This window comes from Pseudophryne corroboree, chromosome 3, assembly GCF_028390025.1.
Source record: "Pseudophryne corroboree isolate aPseCor3 chromosome 3, aPseCor3.hap2, whole genome shotgun sequence".
Taxonomy (NCBI): Eukaryota; Metazoa; Chordata; class Amphibia; order Anura; family Myobatrachidae; genus Pseudophryne; species Pseudophryne corroboree.
Window position 1 is genome coordinate 529052818 of NC_086446.1, and position 22520 is coordinate 529075337.

The following is a 22520-nucleotide window of genomic DNA, read 5'->3' on the forward strand; positions in this document are numbered from 1 at the left end:
GGCTATATTTTTTAAAATTTATAATGCAAAATCAGGTGCAGTGCATGCTGGTATGTGTAGTTGCAATAATTAATATGAGATATTGCTTGGACATAGCTGTTGTATCTAATAGCAGCTTGTTCTGATGGTTTTTTTTTAAATTCAATTTTTAAATAAACTTTTAATTTACATTTTGGCTCAAGTTGCAAGTAATCAATCTATGCAATATCTGACACATAATTCATCAATGTAACATTTTTTTTTTGGGCAACACCATGAACATTTTTATATACATAACAAATTAAGGAATCACGGAGATCTTAAGCAGAAATTAGTTTAATTTACAATACGTACAAGATGGTTACAGTACACTAAGGCTTTGCAGTTAGCATTTTTTTACAAAGTATGGTCATAATGTTTTTACAACTTTTTCAACAGTCCGACAGACCAGCCGGCCAGACAGGCCACAGACAACTCAGGATGATGCTGGGATTGCAGGTAAGAATTCACTGTAGTCACATATTCTGCAAACACATAGAAGTACAAAATATTAATGTTTATATATTCTCATAGGTTCTGCTTCTGTAAGCCGCCCTCCTCTAAGGCGCCCATCACAGGGCTCGGGGCACTTACCCAGGAGGCCAAGTAAGACACGGCGTCTTGTCTCTGAATCTGCGGCTCCATCTTCCCCACCCAGGCGGCGCATTTCTGCAGTCTCACCCCAGCCACCACAGGCACTATTGGCGAGTCCACAGAGTGATGAGCCCAGATCACCTCAGTTATCTGGTGAGTCAAAACATAAACTAAACACATAGCAAATCATCTACACAGTACAGTTACTATGATGTGAGTTGTAGTTGAGATTACATGTTTGCCATAACAAACAATGTGATGTTACGTCTTAAATTTTTAAAGGTGCAAATGCAGAATTTTTCAATATCTTAGTGGTTGCTATCGCCAACATCAAATTTAAAAATGAACAGACATTTGTAAAAATTTAGCCCACACACGTGCACATAAAAATAACAACACATTACTGGCTTAAAATAAAAAAACAACACCCCCTCCACACCATTATAGTGTTCACACACCTCCCCTGTCCTGTATGTAGACTGCTTACTTGCTCCGCTCCTCGGGAATATCCAGGTAAGCAGTCTATATCCTGGACAGGGGAGGTGACAGAACACTGTAATGCTGTGGAGGGGAGGTAGTTAGGTGAGGATTCCGCAAGTCAGTCTATGTGCACGCCTGTGATGGTATATATGTGTTTGTAAACCAAAAAAATTATAAGTTTAAAAACACAACTCAAAATACAAAAATAATGGAGTATTATGAATGTAGAAGTGTTTAGAACTAGCAAAAATATTATTTGTAAAGTAAACAGTGCATGTTGTCCACCCCATACAGAGCCAAGCTTGATGCCCGACGTGGACCAGCAGGGACAAGACCAACAGGCAACATTCACACTGCAACTAACACCTGTTGACCCTAGCCAGCCAATACAGCCGCAGGATATCCCCCAAGCCTCCATGAGTCCACAACTGGTACAAGCTCCACCCCAGCCACAAATTCCAGATGACTTTTGGTCCAGTTGGACAAGCCAACAGACCCAAAGCAATGCCAGCCTGACCGCACATACCCAACACCTTGCCAGTCTGCCCCATCATCTACCGCGCATTAGTCGCAACTCGGGCAGACTGATTGTCCAAGTAGGCCGAATCGCAACATCGATGGAGCAAATATGGGCAGACAACAACCAAATGCTGGCTCATTTAACGCGCATCATTGATGAGCAACAGCGCCAGCACCAAACACTCATACAACTAATACAGCACAACCAGGTTGTGAATGAATCTTTATCCCGGATTGTAGCCAGCCACACTGCAACCAACACACAACTGAATGCCAGCATAAATAATTTGAGCAACAACATAACATTGATGGCAGCACAACAAGTGACCTCCAGCTCTGGAACCACGACCCCTACCCAAACGCCAGTAACCTCCCCTGTTCGGCGATCCTCCCGAGCACGTGCCAGTGAGCCAGCACAAAGCACAGCACCCAGCACACACAAGCGCAAAAAATAATACATCAAAAACTTTTGAGTAACGCAATAAAAAAATTGTTTTGACAAACACACAACTTCCTGTGTCCGTCTCAAACATTGTAGAAGCTGGTATGTATGTATGTATGTTTTTATGGGGTAATGAATGACAATGTATTGATAACATAAACTAACTACAATGTACACACCACTATAAACAACAAACAGTAAGTAATAAACACACAATTGTTTGTATTGCAAAGTGTTTAGTCAAGGATAATTACATCCTACAAAAACTTACCCGAAAAATACCGCTGAATCACTTCTTGCCGTACCTGCCTCCCTACATATGTACTCACACTGTCACCAGATGTTTCTAACTCCTCTGCTTGCTGACTGCTTTCTCCCTCATCATGTGCCAGATGTTGACTTAAACACAGATTATGGAGAAAACAGCAGCAGAACACAATCCTAGTCACCTTTGAGGGACTATACAACAAAAGGCCTGCAGATTTATCCAGACACCGAAACCGTGATTTCAGCAGACCAAAACATCTTTCTATCACATTCCGCGTAGCCTTATGTGCATGATTGTAACTGTGTTCAGCAGGAGAATCAGGTTGGGACAATGGAGTGAGGAGCCAAGAGTAGCAGCCGTAACCACCATCACCTGAAAAACAGATATAGTCAACATTAGTACATTTGTAAGATTATTCATTACCCAAGTCAAAAATGGAGTTTGTTGTTAAAAGACATACACACAGCACATTTTAAACATACCCAGCAGCCAGCCATCAGGCATTTGTCCGTCCTCAAATTTATCGAAGAGCGATGACTGACTGAGGATGAAGGAGTCATGGCAGCCACCAGGGTAACCTGCAACAACACTCATAATTTTTAATTTTGCATCACAGACCACCTGGACATTAGTGGATTGGGCCATATGTCTATTAGTATATATATATTGACGACCCCTAGGTGATCTCAGCTGAACGTGTGTGCAATCTATGGCCCCCAGCACATTGGGCATGCTTGCAAGCTCATAGAAAGCTACCCTGACAGCACGCCACTCCGACTCCTGGGTAGGGAAGCAGATTGAGGCATTAATATGTGGATCCAAGACATCCAAAACCTGAGTGGACATTAAACAATCTAAGGTGAGTGTCATGTCAGGTATTCTATACAATACTGTGTTGTAAGAGCTTACAGAAGCAACACTTAGACATAACCGGCTATGTATTTTTTGACTCACCTGATTCAAATATTTTGAAAAGGTTGGCTGTGAGATACCAATAACGTCGCCTGCCACAGCCTGGAAGCTCCCAGTAGCCATAAAGTGTAACACAGCCAGGAGTTTGTGCAAGCCTGAGACAGAGCGAGAGCGTGCTGTCTCAGGGTCTAGTCCCAGTTTGACAAGGTCATACAGGCGGAAAATGTTGGTTCTATTTAGGCGGAACATCTGTATGACCCTATCATCGGACAATGCGTTTAAGTTTAAACGACCCCTAAAAAATTGTGGCTGGCGCAGCCTCCGCGGCACCTGGACAACCTGCTGACCATGTTCACTTACCTGGCCCTGATTTCTGGAAGCCTCATGGAGCAGTCTAAGGTATCCCACAGCAAACAGAAAGTCATTGGCACACACCACAGCAGCCATTTCAGAGTGAGAGAATTTCAAAATGTGCCTGGAACACTTTTATAGGGCCAAACATTCAGGTGTGAGTAATGGATAATTGAGTACACATGTAAACACGCTTTTCAAAAGCAGGTGCGTTTTTTTTTAGGACTTTTTTACGATTTGTAGTTTTTCACGGCCGCAAATGCATTTTCACGGCAGACATTACAATTACGAATGGTTAGTAAATGACCGAGATTCATATCTAAACAGGCGTATTTTGACCGATGGTGTATTCATTCGTATTTTTTTACAACTACTTCCAAAAAAATACGAATGCCCTCATCTCTGCCGTGATTTGAGTTTAGTAAATTACTGAGATGACACTTTGAAGAAAAAACGGCATCTCGGTCAAAATCGGGACCTTAGTAAATTTACCCCATTGTGCCTGATTCAGAATTGCATGCCGAATTGCATTGAAGAAAAAACTGAGGTGACCATAAAACTGGGGTAGAAAGCTATTCTTCATACTGTGGAAGTCTATAGACCACCAGGTCAGGAAGATTAACTGGATACTAGAGGTGCAGAAATAAAAAAAAGTGCAATACTAAAAGCAGCAGATTAAAAAAGTTAGGAAAAGCACAAGGAAAAGGAAGCCAGTGTGGCTTCCTATAAGTAAAAAAAATATACACCTAGTATGACCTGATTACTGGATCTGATAGACAACTAAACATACTGTACTGTAGGACATTATATCTTCCAAAATAATTATAATACAGTTTTATTACACTGTATATATTATCGACATTTGATACTATATCCCACACATATGACCTGACCACTGGACATCATCATAATACGATTTTGTTGGATCCTACAGTGTATATTGACACAGGGACATCATTTTTAATTACAGTATCAAGATTTATACCTGATAATTCGATTTTTTTATCGCTGCTGCAATAATGAGATTTTAAACTTACCGGTAAATCTTTTTCTCCTAGTCCGTAGAGGATGCTGGGGACTCCGTAAGGACCATGAGGTATAGACGGGCTCCGCAGGAGACATGGGCAATCTAAAGACTTTAGATGGGTGTGCACTGGCTCCTCCCTCTATGCCCCTCCTCCAGACCTCAGTTAAAGAACTGTGCCCAGAGGAGACGGACAGTACGAGGAAAGGATTTTTGTTAATCTAAGGGCAAGATTCATACCAGCCCACACCATCCACACCGTACAAAAAGGAATATACGAAACCAGTTAACAGTATAAACAAAACAGCATCAGCCAAAGACTGATCTAAACTGTAACATAACCCTTATGTAAGCAACAACTATATGCAAGCCTTGCAGAAATTAGTCCGCACTGGGACGGGCGCCCAGCATCCTCTATGGACTAGGAGAAAAAGATTTACCTCTAGCGTCCTAGAGGATGCTGAGGACTCCGTAAGGACCATGGGGATTATACCAAAGCTCCAGATCGGGCGGGAGAGTGCGGATGACTCTGCAGCACCGATTGAGCATACATGAGGTCCTCCTCAGCCAGGGTATCAAACTTGTAGAATTTTGCAAAAGTGTTTGAACCCGACCAAGTAGCTGCTCGGCAAAGCTGTAATGCCGAGACGCCTCATGCAGCCGCCCAAGAAGAGCCCACCTTCCTAGTGGAATGGGCCTTTACCGAATTAGGTAACGGCAATCCAGCCGTAGAATGAGCCTGCTGAATCGTGTTACAGATCCAGCGAGCAATAGTCTGCTTAGAAGCAGTAGCGCCAACTTTGTTGGCCGCATACAGGACAAACTCCGAACTCGTGCCGTCCTGGCTACATAAATTTTTAAGGCCCTGACTACATCAAGGGACTTGGAATCCTCCAAGTCACTCATAGCCACAGGCACCACAATAGGTTGGTTCATATAAAAATGACGAAACCACCTTAGGTAGAAATTGAGGACGAGTTCTCAACTCTGCTCGATCCACATGGAAAATCAGATAGGGGCTCTTGTGAGACAAAGCTGCCAATTCGGACACCCGCCTTGCAGATGCCAAGGCCAGCAACATGACCACTTTCCAAGTGAGAAATTTCAAATCAACCGTTTGAAGAGGTTCAAACCAGTGTGATTTAAGGAACTGTAAAACCCCGTTAAGGTCCCATGGTGCCACTGGGGGCACAAAAGGAGGCTGGATGTGCAGCACTCCCTTTACAAAAGTCTGGACTTCTGGGAGAGAAGCCAATTCCTTCTGAAAGAATACTGATAGGGCCGAAATCTGCACCTTGATGGAGCCTAACTTTAGGCCCATATCCACTCCTGTCTGTAGAAAGTGGAGAAAACGGCCCAGGTGAAAAACTTCCGTAGGAGCATTCTTGGCTTCACACCAAGATACATATTTCCTCCAGATACGGTGATAATGTTTTGCCGTCACCTACTTCCTAGCTTTTATCAGAGTAGGGATGACTTCCCCCGGAATACCTTTCCTAGCTAGGATTTGGTGTTCAACCGCCATGCCGTCAAACATAACCGCGGTAAGTCTTGGAACACGCAGGGCCCCTGCTGCAACAGGTCCTCCCTGGGAGGAAGAGGCCACGGATCTTCTGTGAGCATTTCCTGAAGATCTGAATACCAGGCCCTTCGAGGCCAATCCGGAAAAATGAGTATTGTCTGTACTCATTTTCGTCTTATGATTCTCAATATTTTTGAGATGAGCGGCAAAGGAGGGAACACATAGACCGACTGAAACACCCATGGTGTCACCAGGGTGTCCCCCGCTACTGCCTGAGGATCCCTTGACCTGGAACAATACATCCGAAGCTTCTTGTTGAGGCGTGATGCCATCATGTCTATTTGAGGAAGTCCACAACGACTTGTTATCTCTGCAAAGACTTCTTGATGAAGACCCCAGTCTCCCGGATGGAGATCGTGTCTGCTGAGGAAGTCTGCTTCCTAGTTGTCCACTCCCGGAATGAAGACTGATGACAGAGTGCTTACGTGATTTTCCTCCCAGCTAAGAAGCCTGGTGGCTTCCGCCATTGCCACTCTGCTCCTTGTTCCGCCCTGGCGGTTTACATGAGCCCCTGCTGTGACGTTGTCTGATTGAATCAGAACGGGTAGGTCGCGAAGATGATTCTCCGCTTGTCGTAGGCCATTGTATATGGCCCTTAATTCCAGCACGTTGATGTGTAGACAAGCCTCCTGGCTTGTCCATATTCCCTGAAAATTTCTTCCTTGTGTGACTGCTCCCCATCCTCGGAGGCTCGCGTCCGTGGTCACTAGAACCCAGTCTTGAATGCCGAACCTGCGACCCTCTAGAAGGTGAGCACTCTGAAGCCACCACAGGAGAGACACCCTGGCCCTGAAGTACAGGCTTATTTTCTGATGTATTTGTAGATGGGACCCCGACCACTTGTCCAGAAGGTCCCACTGAAACGCCCTCGCATGGAACCTGCCGAAGGGGATGGCCTCGTAGGCCGCCACCATTTTCCCAGTACTCAAGTGCATTGATGAACTGACACTCTTTTTGGTTTTAGCAAGTCTCTGACCATGTTCTGGAGTTCCTGGGCTTTTCTGTTGGGAGAAAAACCCTCCTTTTTCCCGTGTCCAGAATCATGCCTAAAAAGGATATCCGAGTCGTTGGAATCAACTGCGACTTTGGTAGATTTAGGATCCAGCCGTGTTGCTGCAGCACTCTCAGGGAGAGCGACACGCTTTTTAGCAATTGATCTCTCGATCTTGCTTTTATCAGGAGATCGTCCAAGTATGGGATAATTGTGACTCCTTGCCTGCGCAAGAACACCATCATTTCCGCCATTACCTTGGTGAAAATCCTCGGGCCGTGGAAAGCCCAAACGGCAACGTCTGAAACTGGTAATGACAGTCCTGTACAGTGAATCTTAGGTACGCCTGATGAGGGGGATAAATTGGGACATGAAGGTATGCATCCTTTATGTCTAGTGATACCATAAAATCCCCCCCTTTCAGGCTGGAGATCACTGCCCGGAGAGATTCCATCTTGAATTTGAACTTTTTCAAATACAGGTTCAGGGATTTTAGATTCAGAATGGGTCTGACCGAGCCATCCGGCTTCGAGACCACAAATAGGGATGATAATCACTTGCTGTTGACATAGCTTTTGTATGGCAGCTGAAACTATTTCCCTCTCTGGGGGAGAAGCTGGCAAAGCCAATTTGAAAAATCGGCGAGGAGGCACTTCTTCGAATTCCAGTTTGTATCCTTGGGATACAATTTCGATCGCCCAAGGATCCAAATCCGACTGAACCCAGACCTGGTTGAAGAGTCGAAGACGTGCCCCCACCGGCGCGGACTCCCTCAGTGGAGCCCCAGCGTCATGCGGTGGATTTTGTAGAAGCTGGGGAGGACTTTTGTTCCTTGGAACTAGCCGTAGCAGGCGTTCTTTTCCCTCTACCCTTACCTCTGGCGAGGAAGGAAGAGCCCCGACCCCTTCTGGACTTATGCGACCGAAAGGACTGCCCCTGATATTGAGGTGTTTTCTTTTGCTGTGGGGGAACGTAAGGCAAAAAAGAAGACTTACCCGCGGTAGCTGTGGAAACCATGTCCGCGAGGCCCTCCCCAAATAAAACCTCACCCTTGTAAGGTAAAGTTTCCATATGTCTCTTTGAATCAGCATCACCCATCCATTGGCGGGTCCACAGGGACCGTCTAGCAGAAATTGCAATGGCATTGGCTCTTGAACCCAACAGCCCAATGTCTCTCGCAGCCTCTCTCATATACAACGCTGCGTCTTTAATGTGACCCAAGGTCAATAAAATGCTATCCTTATCTAGGGTGTCAATGTCAGATGACAAGTTATCTGCCTATGCTGCAATTGCGCTACCCATCCATGCCAACGCTACTGCCGGCCTGAGCACAGCACCCGTATGTGTATAGATCGATTTCAAGGTAGTTTCCTGTCTGTGATCAGCAGGATCCTTTAGGGCTGCCGTGTCCGGAGACGGTAGCGCCACCTTTTTGGACAAGCACGTCAAAGCCTTGACTCCCACCGTAACCTGTCCTGTGAGGGAAAAGGATACGCCATAATAATTCTCTTGGGAATCTGCAGGTGCGGCAGGTGCGATCACTCAAATCCCCTCCACAACACTTCTAGCAAGGAGAAAGAGGACAATGCTACAGCTGCATCTCTCTGCAGCACACAACAGCGTGTGTGCTGTGCTGGGGAGAGATCCTGCCGCTGCAGCAGTGCCTTCTCTTTCCTGGCTCCATGTTGGTGCTGTCTACATTGGAGAGGGGAGCAGCAGGATCTGGGTCCTTCTAACAGGTACGGGTTTGGGTAAAGAGTACCCACTCCCCCACCTCCCCTCTTGGCACCACTGGATGTATAAAGAAACACAGCTGCGGACAGGTGCGACGATTTATAAAGTAAAGTGATTGCTGATGCAATCAATTTTCTTTCTGTTGCGGGACCACCAGCGCCCGACTACGCATTCGTGGCCATCTTGCTGCGCATGTGCAAGTGTCCATTATCTGTAGGGTCCATCTCCTGGTAACTGTACTATATGTAGCTTATTGACTGCAACACCATCTAAAGATTTATTGGAGGCTGCTATTGCAAATGGAAAATGGGGAAACCTATTTCCGCTTCCATAGCTGCTGCAGAACTCCCTTCATACATCCAGGGGGTGCTTAATCTTTACTGGTATCCCATTAACTTTGTTTCCCATATTCACCATAGGATGCTAGATCCCCCAATATGAATCGACCACTGGACATGATCATAACACAGTTTTATTGGTCTCTATATAGACATAGGACACTACATCCCCAACATGATCTGACCACTGGACATGATCATTAGACATTCCTGTTACACTGTATACAGACACAGGGCGCTACACCTCTCAAAGGGGTCTATTCATGAAGCAGTGAAAAGAGTGGAGAAGTGAGCCAGTGGGGAAGTTGCACATGGCATCCAATCAGCTGCTCTGTATAATTTTATTGTATGCAAATTATAAATGTTATGTCAATGCTGATTGGTTGCCATGGGCGACTTCTCCACTGGCTCACTTTTCACTGCTTCATGAATAGACCCCAAAATGATCTAACCATATCATGAACATAACACAATTTTATTGCACAATACAGATTTTAGGACACTACACCCCAATATAACCTGACCATTGGATGTGCTCTTAATACAATTCAAATACATTTTAAAAATCATCCTTTAATTTATTTGTCATTAAACTTACCAAACACTGAGTACAAGAAGGCCAAGGTCAAAACTTTCCATGGACATATTTTCAAAACTTTTGATGATCCCGAGAAATGGGTGTCAGTACCATTTAGGATAGGAGCAATTCCATTCTAGCACTGAAAAGCAAGACATGTTTCTATGTTCGTACATAAACCACACAATGGTTCTAATCCATAAACCAAGCTTGTTGAAGACCTCGTCCTATCAATCACGCTTACAGGATTACCGGCCTGCGGGGTGCAACTCTGGAAAATTAACATTTCTAACTCACAACAGACCAGCCTATTGCCATTAACACATTTCTTCTGGGCCACTGTGCTCTTAACTCCATCTAGGTATATGTTTTTTAATGGCCTGAGAAGGAGTGAAGGGGATTTCCAGGAAATTAATTAGTCTCAGAGACCAAGTTTTGAACAATTGTTTTTGCCACACCAAGCACTTCAGTCATATATCTCCTTTTTGTCCAGACCAGGTTACAATTTTGACAGCCTATATTTTCCAACTGGGACCTATATATGTTCCTACAGTTTACGAGCATTGAAAATAAACTTGTATATGTCTCGTCCCCCCTTACACCCGGCGTGGGAGATTAGGTTTTTTATTTATGTTGTTTTTGCAAAGGAAAAAAATATAGATATTTTAACATGGTGCTACAGGCAGCTGAAATGAGCATGGAAACAAATATTTTGCAGTGTGTTAAACAATATTGTAATTACAGCCTTTGCCTGCCCCTAGAATAATCTTTTGGTTTAATATTTGTCAGTACAATTTGAGTTTGAGCAGAACTGTGTTGGACTCTAGTATTGAAAGGTGTGTGACATATGTGTCTGATAATAAAAGTATTATTAATTTTGCAATGACTGTTCCCTTGTAGACTAAAATTATAGGGTATTAATCAACAGCATGTGCACAAACATCCAAGTGCATATAATTAAATTAGGAACGTATGTAGAAATTAACAGAAGCCTTGTTCAGATTTGAAACTGCAAAAGTTAGAGGTTAATTTAGCCAAATTGTTATCTGCTTAAGCCCCAACTCATAGTATGATCATTTGGACATAATTGATATTAATTGTTCTGGCACTTGTTGAAACTGTTGAAACGGAGAGCGTGTATTCACTGGTTAGAGATGTAGGCACATTCTGACAGCAATGATATCTGTCACATATTCTGCAAAATGTAATACAATAAATTCCCATGTAGACTGATCTGATATCAGAAAACATTGCTACTAGTGTTTCAATATAATTTGCCATTACTACACATGTAGTAGAGATGTGCGGATTTGGATTTACTCGGTTCTTAATGCCAGAATTAACGCAAGTTCGGATCTATCCTGATTTTTCTTATTGGATAACCAAAACATGTGACATCTGAGAGCCAATAAGATGCTGTTTTGAGATCCGGGTAAATCCCAACCTGCACATCTCTAACATATAGGTTATCAGGGGAGCCACAACATTTTTGGTTGGGGGAAGCAAGATATAATTTCATTTTGATGCTCCTAAATCGCTGAATGTCCCCCCATCAGGGGCACATGGGCTAACTCGCTTTTGCTATAGACCCTTAATGTTCTAGCTATGCCATAACCCTGAACACAGATATTTTCCTATTAAATTAACTCACTGTGTATCAGATAAAAGCTAATTTAACCTGTACAGGTATGTGCAATTCCTCCATTCTCCCCCTTGTCATTAGGTTACATTTGATGGGGAACACTTTTGGGTTGTTCCATAACAACCCCAATTGAAGCCATCGTTTTTTTAGATAGTGAATATATATCTCTCTCACTTTTCCATTTTTTTTTTCTTTTTTGCACATACTGTACATTTCTTTTTGTAACACATTTTTCAAAAACATCTGTAGGCTAGTATTACATGTTTCAACTACTAGAGTTACAAGTATATAATTTTATGTATTTGATAAGTGCTACAAATATTTAATTGTGGTTTTAAAATGCCAAAATCTGAAATTGGAAACACTAAAGCAAAGCTGACAATTCAATGTGCATTTCTGTATTTTCAATAATAATTTAGTCATGGATAATAAAGATATGTTGCACTTAGCTCTTCCAGAACTTTATAACTCAGTCAAATTGTACACCTGGGCTCACAGGCATCAAGGAAAGGTATTGAAGTCAATGACATTTAACACAGTTGTCCCACAATGAGAAATATGAATTGATGCCGTGCAAGAAAGCTTCAGGGTGTGTGAAAATATAAATGCTGAAGTCTTGGGAGCATGCAGAGGTGAATTTGCTGTTGAAAACTATTATTTCACACAGTGGCTATAGATCAAGAGCAATCTATATATGTTTTGACAGAGTTGGTTGTAACCTCTGAATATGTGTATGCCCTGCTCCCTAATATCTGTCCTCTGCTGGGCTGTAAGTTAATCCTCTCTATGTCTGACCTAATGTTTTGTCTTTGTGCGGGGAAAGGAATTAAAATCATTTCCTCTTCTGGGGAAATGTAAAAATAAAAATGTGTATTATTATTATCTTTTACTGTTTAAAGTGAAGTTAAATATTTTAACTCTTTGAGGTTGAGTTTGGTATTCTCTTACTAAGTGGGTAATTCAGACCCGATCGCACGCTACCTTTTTTCGCTGCACTGCGATCAGGTCAGAACTGTGCATGCGTATGCACCGCAATGCGCAGGCGCATCACTCGGGTATAAAGCGGATAGTTGCTGTGCGATGGGTTTTACGAAGAATCCATTTGCACAGCCGATCGCAAGGAGATTGACAGGAAGAGGGCATTTGTGGGTGTCAACTGACCATTTTCTGGGAGTGGTTGGAAAAACGCAGGCGTGTCCAAGCGTTTGCAGGGCGGGTGTCTGACATCAATACCCGTCCCGGACAGGCTGAAGTGATCGCAGCGGCTGAGTAAGTCCTGGGCTACTCAGAAACTACTAAAGATTTTTGTACTGCTCGGCTGCACATGCGTTCGCACACTTGCACAGCTAAAATACACTCCCCTGTAGGCGGCGACTATCTGATCGCAGCGCTGCAAAAAAATGTTAGCGAGCGATCAGGTCTGAATTAGTCCCTAATATGGGTATGCCGCTTCAAAATAGCTTGATGAAATTAAAGGGAAATTATCATAAATTACAAATTTTTCTTTGACATTATGCATGATTGTGTTCCCCAAGATTAGGGTGGAAACATCTAGTTCATAAAATGTACAAGTCTACCACAAAGTACAAGCTGGCATTATTTTGGGCCAGTACTCACGTACTGTCACCAGCAGTTATAGTTTGTTACCTATTTACGTAATAGAACTCCTACTGCAAGGGCACTTTTCAGAATATGGCAATATATAGTGAGCAACAACAATAAAATATGGTTGTTGTTTTTTTTAAATGTTACTCTCCTGTCTTGTAGTCCCATGTTGTCACCAACTTCTAGCAATCATACCAATAATCAATACCTAGTTTGCCAGTAATATCATGTAGATTTATTGTAATGGGAGTCCAGGGCGATATAGAATGATCAGATGCACAGAAGGTCATGTAAGAGCAAGTGGAAGTCCTCTAAGAGCCAGGTCAGTAATTGTTCATGCAGTAGTAGTATTGCAAGCAGGCAATGGAGATGTAAAGAGAGTTAGGTCAGAAAGCAGAATAGGTCTGTACAAGGCAACATCAAATGGTAAGATGGAAATGTGCATTGCAAGGTCAGAGGCTGATCAGGTTAGTACTTAGTAATATCAAGACGACAAGTGGAGCTGGGCACAGAAAGGTGTGTTCAGAGCAGGTACACAACAGGTCTATCACCTAGCACTGACTGCTATGTGAAGTCTCAATTTTAGCACTTAGCTGAATGGCTTACTCAGTGGTGTATTTGTTGGTAACACCTGTGCAGATAGTTTAACCACATGCCAGGAGCTAGGAATTCACTTCTACCTGTGTGCAATGCTCTGGTTCCTCTGAGAGTCATGTCGCTGGACTGATCAACCAAGGTTAGAAGTGTGAGTTCTAAACAATGGTTTGGATGGTGCAACATATAATAGCGATTGTAACAAGTTGTAAGCCAAAGAATTTAATTGAGCAAGAACCAGGTCAAAGCTAGAGGGTATCTTTTTGAGAACTAGGGGACACACAGAGAGGAAAGAATGCTGGAGAACCAAAAATGAAACAGAGAGAGGCAGCAAGGTTACAGCATTATCTAGAGTGCTGATTCATGCAGAGAAGTTCAATAGACTGGCACTGGTGTTCATAGGAATTTCCTAATATAAGTTGGAATTGTGCTTCAGATGGGGTGTGGATTATTAGATCTACACTAAAAAGGTCTACAGTCATTCACCTCCAGCACAAAGGACAGAGCACACGGATACACATATTGAGGATCACATGTCCCTCTTTTGTCTCAAAACGCATCGGCAGATTCACCCTGTGCCTCCGGTCTATCCACATCTTGGACCTGACTACCCATTTCGGACAAAAGCTTAGGAACCACTGCAGGGTTCATCCGGGTACCCTGCATTTAACCTGAGGCTCCTCTTGACCGTCCGTTACATTCTGAAACTTTGATAAATCAGACATTCACGGAGCTTTGCTCCCTGCATTTGCTTATGCTTAAATTTGTGTTATGATTATCTTTACAGTCCATGAAATGTGATTTTATCATATGTGTTTTATGCTCTAAATAAAATGCTTTCTTAATTAGAATACACTGCATATGCTTACTTGTATGTGAAGCACAACTGACATAATAGGTCACACAGGACAGCGCCCAGTTTTGTGATAAACCCCCATGTTTTCTACAGTCAGTAGGTCTACCACTATGCATGCATTAGGTCGACATAGTCAAAAGATTGTCAGGGTAAAAAGGTTGACATAGAATAGGTAGACATTAGAAAAGGTCAACAGGGTCAAAAGGTTGACATGGTCAAAAGGTCAGCAGGGTCAAAAGGTCGACATGGAAATGGTCGACACAAAAAAAGGAAGACACTTTTTTTGCTGTTGTTTTGGGTGTTTTGTCACTTTTCTGCCACAAACAAGCCCCATTAGTGTACCGCGTCCCCTCGCATGGCTCGCAAGCTTCGGGCAAGGTTACTATTCCTAATGCTAGCCCACATGTATGGTAAAATATGAAAAACTTGGAAAAAACTTGTGTCAACCATATGTATGTCGATCATTGTCACGTCGACATTTCAACCCTGTCGATCTTTTGACCCTGTCGACCTTTTGAACTGTCTGCCTTTTACATGTTGACCTTTTGAATATGTCAACCTTTTGTCTCTGTCAACCTAATGCATGTCTACCATTAGCGATCGACCTATTGACTGTAGACCTTATTAGTGTGGATCTGTAGATTGGATACCAATCTCTTAAGAGTAATGACACCACACTAGCCAGTGATTTAAGCAAAAAGTGTTTGTCACTTGATATTGCTATACTACCACATTGATTAAAATCAGTGAAAATGTGTTGAAAATATTGTTGTTCATCGGTTTCTTATTTTATAACTCCTTATATAAATGACACTGAGTTATAGTCTTATTATTTTCAAATATTAATAATGTGCACTATTGTTAATATAATCTTATCCTTTACACTTTTTGTATCTTATTATTATCCATTTATCAACCCGTGGTTACAGCACTCTGCACCTTTTCCATCCAGGGCTGGATTAAGAGGGAAGAGGGTGAGGGTGAGGGCAAAACAGGGGCGGTGTTCATGGGGTCCTCACACACAGGGGGGCCCTCACACAGTGTCAGTCTGATCCTACAATTGTCAAGTACAGGTGCTCTGCATGCTTACAGTGCAGAGCAGCTCCAGAGTCACCTCATCTGCTTTACGTGTCACATCACATCTGTACTGCTGATGAGGGAATGAAAGCCTTTCAGCACTATGTGCAGGCTATGCATGTAAAACAGCTTCTATGCCATGGAAGCTGAGTACCTAGGTTGCATGGGGTAGGGGCCATCCAGGAGGTGCATTGTGTAGCTGTTATGCACACCAGTGCCAGCAGGAATGTACTGGTGTCTGAACGGAGAGGGATGCAAAACAAATGAACTCACAGACAGACTGGGGAATATGACATTACATACATAGAAGGTGATAGGGTAACAAAATAAACACAAAGTGAACAGAGAAGCCCAAAGGCTAAGAAACTGGGTGTCTCCCTAGTATTAGGAATGCTCAGATGGAAAGAAGTGAGATGTTGTGATTTAATACGTAGAGAACCCGAAATGCTGTTGCTAAGGGCAACAGCAAAACCCTAAAGGGTTACCAACGGGTGTGGCAGTAAACTCCTTGGTCAGAGATGGAATAATAGACACAAGGAGAGTCTCCACAATCCTAGTCCTCACTTGCAGTGCACTGGTTCAGCTTACTGCCACTAAACTGACACCTGAACACCTTGCACAGTGAGAAAGGATTTTGGCAGGCAAGTCTGAGAATACAGCCGCAAACTTGCTAGGTTCACAGAGTAGCAAAAGAACCCCAGCAGGTTAAACGACTGACTCCAGTCTTACTGCTAGGTCTGGATTGGCAGAGTGTAATACCAAATCCCAAGGCCTATTTGCAGTAAGCAACAAACAAATACAAAGTTTACACAGTACTAGCTAGCTTTCAGGAACTGACTAACCAACAAAGATTCAGCAGCATCTGCCTAACCTGAGAATAGGGTTTATATAGCAGGTGCTATCCACGCCCCACTCAGACCTCACAGACTGTGAGCACAAAAACCAGCACCAGATCCCCTGCCGTGCACAGAGCCTGTAACCACTGCACAGCAAAAGATCCGAAACGGAGTATCAGCTACGCTCAGGTTACTCCGCTAGCACTTGTCTCCCGGTTGCCATGACGACGTGGCAGCACCAGTAGCGGATCTTGCCACGGGCAAGCAGGACTTTTGCCCGGGGCGCCGCCTTCCGGAGGGCGCCGCACCGTGGCAAGATCCGCCACTGCTGCCCGCTGTGTCCCCCGTCCGCCTCCGCTGCCCGCTGCCGTCCCCGTCCGCCTCCTGTGAAGGGAACTAGATGCTATGCGTCTAGTTTCCCTTCGTGGAGAGTAACTTTGCTGAGCGGTGCGCAATGACGTCATCGCGCACCGCACAGCAAAGGTCCTCTCCACGAAGGGAACTAGACGCATAGCGTCTAGTTTCCCTTCGTGGAGAGGACCTTTTGCTGTGCGGTGCGCGATGACGTCATCGCGCACCGCTCAGCATTCAAGCGGCGCTAGCAATGTACAGGGGGCATAACTGACCACGCCCCCTTTTCCTGCCCGGGGCGCAGAGCGCCCTTGAACCGGCCCTGGGCAGCACAGAGCAGGAGACCCTAACAGTAGCATATGGGGTGGGGGTGTGGGGGCACTGTGACCACAATGGGGGTTGGCAAGTTAAGAGGCCATTTTATTGGAGGGGCCTCCACAATTTACTTTATCTGTGGCCACCTGAAGTCTTAATCTGACCCTGTTTCCATCACATAAAAGATGAACCTTGTAGTTCCCGGTGCTTATCAGGTCTGAAGTCATCAGGTTTCAAGACCCTGCAATAAATGTGCTACATTTCTTATGCCATTTAATGTGAGTCTGAGCGCAAATTTCTACAAGTTTCAATTAAAGACTCCGAGATGGGTTTGTTAAGGTAACCCCTGGCAGGAACCTAGGATCTAAAAGCCTGAAGAGGGTATTCGGCTTGGTTGAAGGTAGTAGATTGAGAAGTCAGGAAAAAGTAATTCATCACTAAATTTGACCACTCCTAACCCCACCAGTTGCATTGTTCATTGACACTGACATTTTTGCATTTTGGTCTGAGACAGAAATGATCATGTTGTAACAGTTAAAGTTCCACGTGGCTGCACTTAAATATTTTTTTTCTTATTTTCTCTTAAAATACTGCTCATATGACTCTCATTGATGTTTTCATTTTTTTGCATTGTGACTTCATTTATCTTATGATATTACATTTCGTCCATGTGAAGCTTCGTTCATAGAAGCTTTTTCCATCTTAAATTGGACCTGGATGGAGAAAACGACATTCCACTGAATGGTATTGCAGAGGTTACTGACAACATCAAGGTGGTGGAAAAACCTGTCTGTTTTTTACTAAAAAGTACCCCAATTATGTGCAGTGTCCAACCTACAAAATCCTTTTGATATCTTCTCTGGCAAAGCAGAATCTCTTTTCGATATTGGTACCTGGCCATTTGCTGAGTTTATTTTGCATGAAATGCACTAATGCTTTCGGTCTGCATAGCTTAATCCACCACACTGGAATATATTTTGCCATCCAGCAACTGACAAAATTTCATATTTGCCTGTAAAAATATGTTCCCAGCACCCAAAATAACAGTTTCAGGATTGTTGATGTGATGTTGATGCAATGTCTTTTTCCGCAGTCGCATCTGCAAATCTATACTAATTATGCTAGTATCAGTCCCTCCCCTGGTGTACAAGTATGAAGGGCTTAGCTGGGATACCAACACAGAGAGGCTTCAGTTGTAACCATCAGAAGTGCCATCAGGACTTGCACAAGTCCCATGCTACTTATTGTTGGTGCAGACTCTCCTTGGATTATGCCCTCCAATGTACACAATTAAGTGTCCGAGTCTGAAACCACTCATCATACCCACAACATACTCCCACCTATACAAATCCCTAGTGCGGCCCCATCTGGAATACTGCGCACAATTTTGGGCACCATACTACAAAAAGGATATCCTAGAACTAGAAAAGGTTCAGAGGTGGGCGACCAAACTCATAAAGGGGATGGAGATGCTGAAATACCAGGAAAGACTTGCAAGGCTTAACATGTTTACATTGGAAAAGAGGTGACTAAGAGGGTACATGGTCAACATTTATAAATATTTAAGGGGACAATACAGCTTGCGGGGGATCTGTTTTTGGTATGATCAACACAGAAGACACGTGGACACCCATTTAGGTTAGAGTAGAGAAGATTCCGCACACAAAGGCGAAAAAAAGTTTTTTTCACAGTAAGGACAATACGGGTTTGGAATTCCCTGCCTGAGAGAGTAGTATTGGCGGACTCAGTCAATACTTTTAAGAATGGGCTAGATAAATTCCTAATGGATAAGGATATACAGGGTTGTAGTGCATAGATCAGGCACTATAGTTATAATAAAATGAGGGAGAAAACACAACACAACGGCCGACTTTATCAACAGTTAAAATAAGTCCTGAAAATAATACAGTGTAGGAGAACACAAACAGGTTGAACTCGATGGACAAATTGTCTTTTTTCAACCTCTGAAACTATGTAACTATGTAACTCTCTCATAAGATACCCATATTATGCAATATCTTTGTGCGTCTGTTAAAGTCAGAGCCCAGGAATACCCAAAACATTCCATAGCCAGTGTGACACAATTGGTAAAGTAAAAAAAAATGGCAAATTATGTGAACTTTGCCATGGTGTCTGACTCAGAATCAGCTCCTTTTTGTTCACAGTCATTCTGCCTCAGTGAACATAAATCTAGTGTCAGCTGCCTGGAGATCCAAGAAAGTACACGAAAAGAAAGTAATGTCACTTGTTATGTACATAGATGAACTATGCTTTATTGTGGAGGAATATTAACAGGAGAAAATGTAACATTGCAAACCAGTAGACACCATGTGACCATCACTTCCAGGACAGATCTAATCACTAATCAGAGGCGGAACTACCGCCAGTGCAACCAGTGCGTTGCACTGGGGCCCGCCACTGTCCAGGGGCCCAAAGCATGTAATGAGTCAAACTGACTCATTACATGCCGCTGTGTTCTGCGGGCAACCGCTGCCCGCAGCACACAGCCGCCCGGACAGAGAGGAGAGGAGCGCAGCGGTACGGGGGAGAAGGAGGAGGAGGGAGGTGGAGGAGGGAGCCGCAGCAGAGCTTTGCTACTGGTTGAGGCACTGCTGCTGCTGTCCCTCTGCTTCACTATAGGCTGTCTTCCGAGAACAGCCTATAGTGAAGCAGAGGGACAGCAGCAGCAGCGCCTCAACCAATAACACAGCGCTGCTGCGGCTCCCTCCTCCACCTCCCTCCTCCTTCTCTCCTGCCCGGGAATCGTGATCAGAAGCTGCACCGAGGAGCCTGAGCCAGCGGAGAGGGTAAGTATAATTCTTTCTTTCTTTCTTTCTTTCTTTCTTTCTTTCTTTCTTTCTTTCTTTCTTTCTTTCTTTCTTTCTTTCTTTCTTTCTTTCTTTCTTTCTGTCTTTTTTCTTTTTCTTTCCATGTGCAAAAAGGGGGACTGTCTGCCGCAATGTGTAAAAAGGGGGAATCTGCCTGCCGCAATGTGTAAAAAGGGGGAATCTGCCTGCCGCAATGTGTAAAAAGGGGGACTTTGCCTGCCGCAATGTGTAAAAAGGGGGAATCTGCCTGCCGTAATGTGTAAAAAGGGGGAATCTTTGCCGCAATGTGTAAAAAGGGAATCTGCCTGACGTGATGTGTAAAAAGGGGGAATCTGCCTGCCGCAATGTGTAAAAAGGGGGAATCTGCCTGACGTGATGTGTAAAAAGGGGGAATCTGCCGTTATGTGTAAAAAGGGGACACTGTCTGCCGTTATGTGTAAAAAGTGCACGCTTTTTGCCGCTATGTGTAAAAAGGGCACGCTGTCTGCCGTTATGTGTAAAAAGGGGGACGCTGACTGCCGTAATGTGTAAAAAGGGGACGCTGTCTGCAGTAATGTGTAAAAAGAGGATTCTGTCCGCCCTAAGGTGTAAAAGGGTCTCTACCTGGTGTAGTGATGCTACTGTGCGGCGTAATTTGAATAATGGAGACTACTGTGCACTGTTTTATGAATTGGTATTATTTTGTGGCCACACCCCTTCCCCACGAAGCCACTATGTATTTTTGCGCGCGCCTACGGCGCATACTGCCCCTGTTTTGCATGCAGGGGTGGGGTTCCGATGCCGTTTCTTGCACACAGTGCTAAAATGTCTCGTTACGGCACTGTTGCTAGGTATCCATTTCTCTGGCCCTGAGCAGGTCCCCCTCACCAGATCCTCTCCAGAGGTGAGGGGTGGACTTGGATGGGATGGGGGGGAGGGGCCCAAAGCATTTTGTCGCACCTGGGCCCACCGCTCGCTAGTTTCACCACTGTCACTAATTATTACCTCTCGCTATACTTTTAGTGCCTAATCTCTAATTCCGCGCTGGAAGAAGATGAAGTTTTCTGCAAAACTGCATCTTCTGCCCTGACACCCCTAACACCGAACATTACACCCATTGCAACGAGCATAACACCCAGAGCATTAAATCCCTGGCAATCATCATTATACCCCTGGCAATGAGCATTACACCCCTGACAATGAGCATGACACCGAGCATGCAACCCAGAGCAAGAAACCCCTGACAACAAGCATGAGACCCCAGACAATGAGAAGGTAATTTTAAAGTAATTAGAAGCCTTACTGTCAGAGCCGGATTAAGGGGGGGGGGGGTCCCGGGGATACGTACCCCGGGCCCCCCTTTCTAAAAGGGGCCCCCAGCCAGTGGCATATCAATGAGTCACACTGACTCATTTACATGCCTCCGCCAGCGCTGTGCCGCCCACCACCAGTACCCCACACTTGGTAATGCTGCGCTGCTATCCAAGACATGTCAGCAGCGCAGCGCAGCAATACGGCCCCGCTGGAGGAGAGGAGGAGACGCTCTCCCTTCTTCTCTTAGCTCCTCCCCTTTCCTGCATTTCCCCGGTCCCAGCTTCCTCTCTGTTTCTGGATCCGGCGGGAGAGGGGCAGAGAAGGAAGAAGGAGGAGGGGTGATGCTATTATGCTGTGCCCGCGCTGGCCCTTCTCGTCTGTTCCTGACACCGCGGCCACCGGTTAAAGCTGCAGCCTGCGGCTCAGTCATTGGCTGGGCGCGCAGGCTGCAGGGAGGAGGAAGGAAGACGGATCCCTGGCAGCATGTGGAGCCAGCAGAGGCTGCCTGGAGCAAGTAAGGCTGGCTATATTGCATTATATATATATATATATATATATATATATATATATTTATTTCATCTACCTCTTTAGCAAGGGCCCCACAGTCTGAAGTGCCCCGGGCCCCCCATAGCCTTAATCCGGCTCTGCTTACTGTGACTCATAATGTGTCACAGGCACTACGGTGTGTGTCATACTGTATCACAGGGATTTAGGTGGGTGGGTATTATAATTTGTCACAGGCATTGTGGTGTGTGGTAAAATGTGTCAGGGGCATTGTGGTGTTTGACATAATGTATCACGGGTATTATGGTGTGTGGCATAAAGTACCATGGGCATTGCAACAATATCACTGTATTAATGAAATGCATTGTTGTTTTTCTATAAAACATGTATTTCTTTTTCAGTAAATTACCTTCAATTTTTTAGTTATTAGCCAGATAATTTTCCCCCAAATTTTAGTAGCTCTCACCCAATTAAAGTTGGAGACCACTTATGTAGGCAGTTAGCAAAAAAATATTTTTTATTTTTAATAGTGCAGGAAGGAGCATCTCATCTGTTACTTGGTGCTGTAACTTAACTGCAGCACATTGGTGCACAGCCCAGAGGTCCTATTACAGGGACAGCATTAACCCTTGATACATAGGCCCTCATTCCGAGTTGATCGCTAGCTGCCGTTGTTCGCAGCGCAGTGATCAGGCAAAAAATCGGCACTTCTGCACATGCATATGGTGCGCACTGCGCACGCGCAATGTACTTTCACAAAAGCCGATGCAGTTTCACACAAGGTCTAGC

At 44.3% G+C, this 22520-nt stretch overlaps 1 protein-coding gene and 1 long non-coding RNA gene across 2 annotated transcripts; one reads left to right on the plus strand and one right to left on the minus strand.

The window, feature by feature from the left end:
• Positions 1–299: 299 nt before the first annotated feature.
• LOC135057978 (uncharacterized) lies at positions 300–2536 on the minus strand. The gene is made up of 3 exons (XR_010244503.1): positions 2325–2536; positions 613–762; positions 300–503 (listed from the first exon to the last, which is right to left on the minus strand). It is a non-coding gene; the product is annotated as an uncharacterized LOC135057978 (long non-coding RNA).
• LOC135057977 (uncharacterized) lies at positions 377–2067 on the plus strand. Its single transcript, XM_063963659.1, has 3 exons — positions 377–477; positions 553–765; positions 1387–2067. The coding sequence occupies exon 3, from the start codon at positions 1398–1400 to the stop codon at positions 2064–2066; it is 669 nt and encodes a 222-aa protein (XP_063819729.1). The 5' UTR covers positions 377–477; positions 553–765; positions 1387–1397; the 3' UTR covers position 2067.
• Positions 2537–22520: the final 19984 nt, after the last annotated feature.

Excerpts from the sequence above, each read along its gene's own strand:
- LOC135057977 (XM_063963659.1), top strand. The coding sequence starts at position 1,398 with ATGCCCGACGTGGACCAGCAGGGACAAGACCAACAGGCAACATTCACA.